This window comes from Limulus polyphemus, unplaced genomic scaffold (assembly GCF_000517525.1).
Source record: "Limulus polyphemus unplaced genomic scaffold, Limulus_polyphemus-2.1.2 Scaffold474, whole genome shotgun sequence".
Classification (NCBI taxonomy): domain Eukaryota; kingdom Metazoa; phylum Arthropoda; class Merostomata; order Xiphosura; family Limulidae; genus Limulus; species Limulus polyphemus.
Genome location: NW_013666084.1, coordinates 312,806 through 323,086, shown reverse-complemented (window position 1 = coordinate 323,086; position 10,281 = coordinate 312,806). Strand labels below are relative to the sequence as shown.

Below are 10,281 nucleotides of genomic sequence, written 5' to 3'. Positions count from 1 at the left end.
GCATGCCACTTATATCATTGTGATGAGTTATGTTTTCAGGATGCAGGGCTGACACCTAAAGGGCCGCGGGTTGCCCACCGCTAGTTTAAACTTGGTTTGATTAGCTCATAATATAATCTTAAAAATCTTTAGCAAACAATAAAATTTATCACTATAAGCTATATATATATCTCGTTTCTGATCAGTTATATGATCCTCCGATCAGTATCAATGTATATATATATATATATCAGAAGAAAACAACAATGACGACTCTACGTGGTACGAAATATGTCCAAATTACATACCGATGCGAACTTCATACAGATCGTTCAAATTCTTACAAAAACTATGCTTTATTGCACAATATATGGCTTAAAAATCACAAAATTGCAAAAGCGGTAACAAGTAATCTGGAAAATCGATAACAAGTTTATTGTTTTTAATACGGCAAACATTGAACTTTGAAGCCAAACACGATTTCCTGAGTACGTCGCCTGATGTTAGAGTATATAGATTATTTCATGTTGTCCAATATCTGGAAGAAGTACATGAGTATTCGTGTAAGAGGAGATCGAAGAAACACATAAAAGTATTTTTCAAACACACCCAACTTCTGTGTTATCGGTTCATTTGTTGAATACAATAACAACAAAGGTTTTTTGGACAGAAAACGTTGTAATGACTAAATGCTTTCAGCTGTATGCTGATTGAAAATACATTGTTATGAATAACTATGTTCCTTATATCAACGTATTTCAGCGTGTTGTGCTTCAAAGATTGTAGTCATTTCATGTTTTCTAAGAACAGTTGGTGGCTAGACCCTGCATATTTAACACCATCAGGAAACACTTACGGTTTAGGTTTAAGGTGGGTGTTCATTCACAGTATTTCTAACAGTGTTGTATGCAAGTTTATTTAAACACTATGTAGCTTTTGCACTCACACACCTTATGCTGAACACAAAACAATTGTTAAGCGATAAAGAAACAATAATTATTATGTTGTTATGGGCAACGGCCATTTCTTAACGTAACATTAAATATCTTAGTTATACGCCAAAAGTTGAATGAATAAAATATCGAAAAGAGAGAATATTAATTTATAAGTTTCTTTAATAAGGATATTTTATTTTCAGTCGATTGCACAACAAAATGTAATTATTTTTAAAAATAAAATTAATGTACTCTGGATGTCACTATGTAGTATTTTTTTATATTCCGAACCTAATGCATAACTAAGTGAACTGAAAGCTGTTAACTAGCAGTGAGATGCAATTTATTCAACTTTTAAGGCACTGATTAGCTTAAAAATAAAAAAGTGATCAATTTAGTAGAATTCGTGACACTATCATGGATTTGAGCGTAAATTGTTAAAATGAGAAAAACGAAATAGTACAAAACATTAAAAACAAGATCAACGTTTAAAATGCACAATAAAATTTTTATTTGGCCTACGGCCAAAATTAAAAAAACTACATGTTTGGGTAGCTTTACCCTACCACTATGAGGAGTAAAAACTTACATGACAAGCAGGTAATTTTATAAAGTAAAGGTTTAACTCATTGTAATCTTTGCGGGTGGTGTGAGTATTGTACATAAGAAGTTAATATTTATTTCCAAAACTGTGTATTTTCACACTTGCTGATTATCTAAACAATGTTGATCCTTCTAACTCCATTTTGTTTACGTATGAGATTGAACAAGATAATTGTTTAACATTTTTAGACGTTCTTGTTAAAAGAAATAATAATGGAACTATTTCCACAACTGTTTATCGGAAACTAAATTTAGTCTCCATTTCGCCACATCAAAGATCATGTCATCCATCTTTACATAACTTACCAACTTTCCATACATATATATAGACCGAGAATTTATGCAGCAAAAGTATATTGGTCAAACTAAACGTAATTTTAAATATCGTCTTAATGAACATAAAAGTTATGTACGTAAAAAAAAAGAATATTCTTCTTTTGCTGAACATATTGTCGAAACAGATCATTCAATACAATGGCACGAAACAATAATTTTTAACGAATTTAATAGCCAAAGTGAAGCAAATATTGGAGAATCAATATAAATTTTGTGCTGTAAAATAAATAATCCTTTGTTAAATAGAGATGGAGGGTTAGTTGGTGACAATGCACAATTTTGGAAAGAAATATTAATTTCTTATATAATTACTCATACCACCTTCATAGATTACAATGAGTTAAACCTTTGATTTATAAAATTACTCGATTGTTAAAAAATTTGTTTAAAAATTTTGTTGTGCATTTTAAACGTTCATCTTGCTTTTAATTTTAAAATTTATTGCACAAGTTAGCGTAATTGAATCCAACATTAAAGTTTATTGTGGTTTTGCTTTCGAAAGACACTAGTTAAATTCGCGTTTGACCAGATAGTTAGGGCGCTTGCTTCGCAATCTGAGAGTCGCGGGTTCGAACCTCTCTACTACCAAACATGCTCATCCTTTCAGCTGTGGGGGCGTTATAACGTGACGGTCAGTTCTACTATTTCTTGGTAAAAGAGTAGCCCAAGAGTTGACGGTAGGTGGTGATGACTAGTTCGTTCCCTCTAGTTTTTCACTGCTAACTTAGGGACGGCTAGCGCAGATAGCCCTCGTGTAGCTTTGGGCAAAATTCAAAAATAAACAAAAATTGATTTTGGGCCTTTTAAAACAAAAGTTTTATGTTTTTACAAAAGTAATACTGGAATTTTTATTACTTATTATTATTATTTGTACAAAATGTTATATCAGTTTCTGTAGCAAGTATGGTAGGGCCTTAAATCAAACACTAATCAAGTATTATAATTATTTTGACTGGCACAATTTTCTTTTACATCCTCTGAATAACAAAAACGAGGAAACTGAAGTAAAAGAATTTTTGTCATGGTATAGTGAAAATTCAAATCACTGATTATATTTGAACGTGCGATTATACGAAGTTTAGATACGGAAGGTTGAAATCAAATGACATCTAAAGCAATAATTGAAATGGAATAAATGAGAAAAACACTCTAAACCCACGTTATAAGTGAAAATCTGACAAAATCATGTCAAGCATATTCTGTTTCAGGACTTCCTGCGTCAGTGAACCACGTATTCAAGGTGAATTTCACTATGTTCTTACTAGACAATAGAGATGGAATAGCTCACTAGTTGAATGTTTGAAATCGATTGTCTTATAAATTCAATGTATCATGTGCTCTACATATTTCTACAGTCTAAGTTTCATTTTTAGTAAAAACAACAACATAACTTTCGGAAAATTTATCTAGAATCTTCAATATCAGTAGTAATACTATTAAATTATATTGTCTAAGGATTATATTGAGTGTAAGAATATTTTCTAGACAATAATAAGTAACTACTTCAATCTGTATTAGTAATCATTACAAGTTTCCAATATTGAAAAAGGTAAAAGAGTTTTGTTTCATACCAAAATTATGCCCGAAAAATAAAACGAGAAGAAATTGCAAGTATTTACCAAATTTCGGGAAGCTTTGGCTATTTTTGTATAAAATTTTATTAACTGATAGACTTTTATAATTTAAATAAATCCTTTTACTGCAATTTTAACATATCGGAAGTTAGAATTTATATTGAAACGATATATTTTTCATCATGATTTCTTCTAATGGCCAATTATCGCAATATTTAGAAGGAAATGTTTTATGACAGTAATATCATAATACGGTTACTTTTTGTACACTATTGAGACTAGTACAAAGACCTATAGTCTATAAAATTACATACAAAAATGACTATATAGATATACTGATGGAGGAAACAGAGAAGGTAGCGAAGTTCCAACACGTTTCTTTGAAACCTAAAACTTCCCAAATGAACAAAAATGTCATTTCATTCAAACATCAAATGTCTTTCTTTGTTAAAAATAAAATTTCTATTTCCACACAGATAGTTATATAATTATGACTGAAAGACTGGCGTGATATCACCCACATTTTGAATACAAACATTCATTTAGAGTTTCCCTAATTACGACTCACAATTATAATATTTTAAACATTTCACATAATGAAAGACTCAGTGTCTAAGTATGCTTGCTTGTGTTGTGAGTTAAATAAACCCAAGAAAACTTTTAACAATTATCTGTGTGTTTCTTATTAGCACTTTTTTTTTCCTATAATGTATTACGGTTTCGTGATCTTAGTTTTCTGTTACTTTATAGAACAGGTTTTACACGAATCAGTTTGATGCATATTAAATATATAATTTGAAAGCTGTGAAATGTTTTAAAGTTAACCGTTTTAAATAATTCAATTTTGCAATGGCAAGAGTCACATGCATTCATTTCTGTTACCGACTAATTTTTATCAAATTAGGAGACCTTCTGGAAAATTATTGTTTAACAGACGACTGGGGTAATGCAGTTCGATTTACTTTTGCAGTCATGATCATGCTTGTCTATCCGACTGAATGCTTTGCTTCCAGAGAGGTCAGTTAGTCTTTATTTATATTATATCCGATATTCACGTATTCTTAGTGTCAGTGAGACACTTTGCTTCACTTCTACCTTAAATCGTTTAATTTATGATAACATGCATTTGTGTTGGGATATAAATGAAATTATTTTAGAAGTATGTATATATATAGATATATACATATATATATGCAACGTGATCTTAATATACTCTGAGTTTCAAAAACATTTAATAACTTAAGCATATTTTAAAAGTTTGAACTCTTATTGCTGTCATGAAATAGTTCATCAAGATTGCTGTTGGTCTGTATACTTAAGGAGGCAGAGATCTGAAAGCTATCGAAAAATTAGTTATAATTATTCTTATTTTTTTGAGATTTGAAAGTTGATCTTATTTTAAAGCAAAACGAAATTTAAATATTTTGATTTTCAGTGATCATGAAGACAACATTAAAAGAACAAAAAAAAACTGAAGAGTATTCTAGTTTAACATACAGACAACCACGAATAGTTTATATTTCTTAATAAAATGTTAAAAAATTTATTAGAACTTGACGCTAAATGTAAGCTTCAGTAATGATATCGGTCTGTTTTTTTCCGTAAATTCCTAGCTGTCTCTTCCCATTTTTTCAGGACAAGAAAACTTCTTTTCTCATGAAGAAGTAAAAACAAATTGCTCGCATTTCTTGGAGTTCGTTATAGGACACTCCAGGTCTTCCACACATTGTTGCTTTTCATGCTCCATAGACCTATTCCAGTTTCAGTAACGCAATGCGTTATTAGAACATGCTAAAAGAGAGTTCGTCGGATGCTCCAAATTATTTTCTTTTTCTTTCTTGGGTTCTAATATGTCATCGTTCTTGGTTCCTGGAGTATATTAGAACTCGTCAGATTCAAAGAATTTTTAGTTTTTTAGGATGTAATGATTACTCGTGTTTTGGCTTTGGAAGCTTAGCAATTTTACAGGTTCTTTTGTTGTTAATTAGAAGATAAAATTGGCTATGTCTGTTAAGTAGGTGTCTTCTCTCCTAGACGCTGTTGTTAAGAGCTATCATCAGCTCTTTTCTTATTTCGTGGTTTAAGAAAATATTAAAACTTTCCAGCTCTGCATATATCTTTTACTCTATTGTTTCCAGATGTCTAGCCTAATTCTTAAGTTCTATAGGTACATAGTATCTTTTTTTTCGTGCAATATAATAGTAGACATGTGGGATATACTATTTTTGAATTTGAAAGTCCAGCATGACTCAAAAACACAAATTTTAGAAAAATAATGAGACTACCAATTCCACAGACGCCTTCTGCATCGCCTGTTGGACTTTTATGAGACATTTTATATCTTGCCTGTTAGTGTTCTATTAGGATATGCCAGTTCCAAAGACGTTTTATTTCTTGCTTATTGTGTTCTATATGATATGGCAGTTCCATAGACGTCTTATTTCTTGCTTGTTGATATTTTATAGAACTCACCAGTTTCATATGTGTATGTATAATTTTGTGCCCGTTTACAATTTATAAGACTCGTCGGTTTCAAAAATGTCTGGTTTCTTGAACCAGTTCTACAATGGTTTTCTGACTGGCTTATTTGAAACTAATACATTATCTAGTTACTGTATTAAAAACTCCCCTAGTTTCAGATTTAGACTACATTTTGCCATAATAATAGACTGTACAAGGAATAACATAGACTTCACAAGATAACGAAAGGTGTCTTGTTTGAATGTAGCCCATTCATTAAATAATATGATCTGCAGTTGCTTCACAGTCGTCAGCAGAGTATTACATGACAAAGGTGATGTTTAAGTTTATTATAAAGATTCTGAAACACCATGGGATCAGGTGACTATGAAGATGACGGAAATCACTGTGATGTCTTTTGAATAAATTCCAAACAATAAGAGCATGGTGGATTATTCGTTTTCGTAAGGCCCCTCGTCTATCAGGGCCGAAATACAGCATTGTATGATAGAATTAATTAGCAATTACCTTCAGGTACTCTCTGGTTATTACCCAGCCTTCCAAATAATCAAAAGATCGAACTGCTGACATGAGAACGTTTTTCACATCATTATACCACCACGAGTTTATTTGTCGATCTTTTCTTTTAGCCGAAGAGGTAGTAAAACAATATGTTTAATTTTTAAATAATTATAGGATGTAAAAGCCTACTTTAAGACTTTCTAATCATAACTGCGGATTTTAAATAAACTTTTGTTATTAGTTATCACTTTATTTTGCTTTGTTTTAGGTCAGTAAATTATTGCATATTTAGAAAGTGTGTATATTTTGTAGGTAATTCAGAATACGTTTTATAGAGACAAGGAGGACAACTGTCTTAGGCACACTGTCATAACTGTTTTGCTGGTGGCCCTGGCATTTTTATTTTCAACACTCACTGATTCCTTCGAAATTCCTTTACAAGTTAATGTAAGTTGATTAGTTGGTCAAGATAAAAATTGTTTGCAATGATTGTCTGTAGGAGTATTATTAAGGAGTAATATTATTAATTATTATTACTTTTGTGTACTGAATATGACTGTATTTCAAGCAAAAAAGATTACGTTTGGGATTAAGTAAACACAATGAGAACTTTGCGCAGTGCTCACCGCACGTATCGAACCTCGATTTTTGGCATTATCAACCCTAAAGTTTACCGCTGAACTACCATTGGGCAATAAAAATATATTATGCAATACAGAACACTTGGAAGGTTAAAAACATAATATTTTCATCTTTCTAGCTTGATTGTTTTTCTGATTATGAACATAAATATAGCAAGATTATTATTTGTTTAGTTTCTTAACAGTGTAGTGGTGTGCAGCTGCTTGTGTTGTTTTCAGTATAGTGATGTTTATTATTGATCGTATTCTACAGCAAATGACTCTCAGTATTGCTTTATCATTTTACTTTAAAGCATATTCTGCTCTTTCACTCTAAAAGATACCTGAAGGAAGGGATTCTTAGATTTTGCATGAAACACTCATTGTTGTTTTCTTAGTGCAAAGCTATAGAATGGACTATCTATGCTCTGTCCATCGCGGAGTCAAGCCCCAGGTTTCAGTGTTTTAAGTCCGTAGATTTACCGCTGACTCATCGGGAAAACTCAAAATAATAGGTTTCGATAATAGCTGAAAAAAATAGTATAAAAAGCAGTTATAACAGTCACTTATCTTTGTAAGCTTAAGAACTATCTGTTGTAAAATTTAACCGTTATTAAAACTTAACGTCATATGTGTTTTTTGTGGGAAGTCGAAAGTCGCCTCAAGTTACACAAACACACACATACAAGCGTCAAAAAAGCTATGCAGATATCACTTTTAATAAGCAAAATTACTCGAGATACCTTTGTTAGCCGTTCCAATTTTGAAGTGATAAACTAGAGGGAAGGCAGTTAGTCAAAACCACCCACAGCCAGCTCTTGTGCTGTTCTTGTCAGATAGGATAGTAGGATTTGACTGTCACTCTTATAACCTCAGCTATACCGTCCATCACACTAACCACTGCGCCGCGTACGGCCCAACCACTTTTCTATGGAGAAAATTCTAGCTCAGTGGAAATAATGTCTTAATTTTCATTATAGTGGTCAAACCACAATCACATTTTTTTAAGTCAAGGTGATAAAAAATACGTTCGTTAGAAATAAAACAAAATTACAAATAGTTATAAAAACTTTTAACTGAATAAAATGTGAAAATAGCATCAACTCCACAATTTTAATGCGTTGAAAAATATTGCAATAATATTCTCGTTCTACCGAGAAACAATTTACATTTTAATAACTTACTAAAACTGTCTATAAAGTTCCTTTCGGGAACTTATCTCAGAATGGACTCTTTCTCATTATGCTTGAAGGTTTATTCTTGAAGATGTAAAAAAAAAAAAATTTAACTTCAGTTATATTCATTATGCGTGAAACTACATATACATTTTCCACAAATATACTGTTTAGGTACAATATCCAGAATGTGCACAAGTTAAAAGGTTGAGTCATGAGCACATGAATAAACGCCTTAACATTGCAACTCAAAATATATAATTGTAATATGTGTATCTAGAGAAAAATTATTTATTACTTTGATTGGCATGAAATATTAAAGTTTTTACGAATGTCTTCAAGCGATTTAGTTTAATCCTAATTAACATAAGTTGAGAAATAATAATTTTTGAAACACATCGTGCACATAGATACACGTATTTTACTTTTCGTGGAAAGTACGATTCTCGAGGGGTGAAGTCATTTGACCAATATATCACGTAAATATTTAACCATGAGTAAGATTTTCTATGTGTTGAAGTGACTTATATTTTCTAACATATATATCCCCCGATGGGTTAATGGCAAATTTACCGACTTACAACCCAGATAATGGCTGGAGACGGCTTGAATGGCTTCATTACCCATTCAAGCCGTCTCCAGCCATTATTAGTCTCAAAGTGGGTTCCTCGTCATCGAATTACAACCCAGATATTCGGAGCTCGATATACGGTGGTAGATCATTGTGTATAAAACAACATTAAACAAAAGTCTGATTATATGACGCTTGTTTATATTACTCGATACAAGAACGAAACTTGATAAAAAATAATCTTTTATGTTAAGGCTCTGAAAGTATACATAACTTAGTAATAAATTAAGTACTATTGTGATGATGTCCAAAAAAGTCTTAGAAATGTTAGACCATTATTTTCATACATTAAAATTTACAGTTTAATAACCTGAAAGAACTGATTAAATGTACTATTTTTTGTTTCAAATACCTATATTAAGTTTTTTGAGATAATGCTTTAAAAGTTAGTTACAGAAAAGTTTGATTATCAAACGTGTGAACCGCACGCGAATAATAAAAACATCTGATATTCAGGTGTGGTGTACATGGTTGATGATAGACAATTGATCGGCAATGGTAGCAATATGGAAGGGGAAAATAAGTAACAATAGTATCTTAGTTAAAGATTTTTTCACAAGTACACAAATTGTTAATGAAATACGATATGGTATTTCAGAATTTGAGACGAAAACTCAACACTTACATGCTAGTTGTCACACAATCACAATAAACGTTTTGTTTCTCATACTTTCATTACAAAACAACAATTTTTTCATTCATTGTATATATATATATATATTTATTGTACACGTAGCAATGTTTGGTAAACCTTATTTACTCTTTATCAAGAAACGCGAGAACATTGGTATCTGAGTTATTCCAAAGAGTAAAATATCATTAAACTGAATATATTTTAATTAATAGGATGCACTCTATACAACGTATATTTTACATTTGTAGGGTATACTGACGAGTATTCCACTGGCTTACGTACTCCCTGCATTAACATACATCCGTACAGAACAAGGACGACTCCTATCACCCAGAAAATTACCAGCCATGGTTCTAGTGTTGCTGGGCTGCATTGGGATGATTTGTGGTACCGTAGCAACCATCTTAGAAATTTCGAATAATGTCATTTGTAATAATGATGCTGAGATGCTATACTGCAAAGAAAATGGTTTGTTCTCTATTGCTAACGCAACCGAACCAACAAATGAAACATTTTACTAATATAAAATGATAATTTCAGTAATTATTGATTGTTGTAATATCTGTTTCCAGTATAAAAATAACATTCTAAAGTTTTAGCAATTTTTATATTATGTTTAATCGATTGAATATTTCAAACTATGAAGTGATAATTTCATTTTTTGCTGTTGCTATCAATTATATGTAAAATGTGTATGTACTTACAAATATAATAAAATGTTTTAGTTTCGTGAGACGTACTGGTTTTGATGAATATTCTTTGGATATAATGTATACATATTTTTAGCACTAATGGTTAAAGAATACAGAAAG

The 10,281-nt window shown here is 31.2% G+C and overlaps 1 protein-coding gene across 1 annotated transcript in view; it reads left to right on the top strand.

Annotated features, from left to right (window-relative positions):
- The window catches only part of LOC111085566 (putative sodium-coupled neutral amino acid transporter 11), a 62,644-nt gene extending 52,654 nt beyond the window's left edge, over window positions 1-9,990 (top strand). The window contains exons 10-12 of the mRNA XM_022384723.1: window positions 4,332-4,444; window positions 6,722-6,856; window positions 9,718-9,990. Coding sequence (XP_022240431.1) covers window positions 4,332-4,444; window positions 6,722-6,856; window positions 9,718-9,990 — 521 coding nt within the window. The remainder of the gene's footprint in view (window positions 1-4,331; window positions 4,445-6,721; window positions 6,857-9,717) is intronic.
- The last annotated feature ends 291 nt before the right edge of the window (window positions 9,991-10,281 follow it).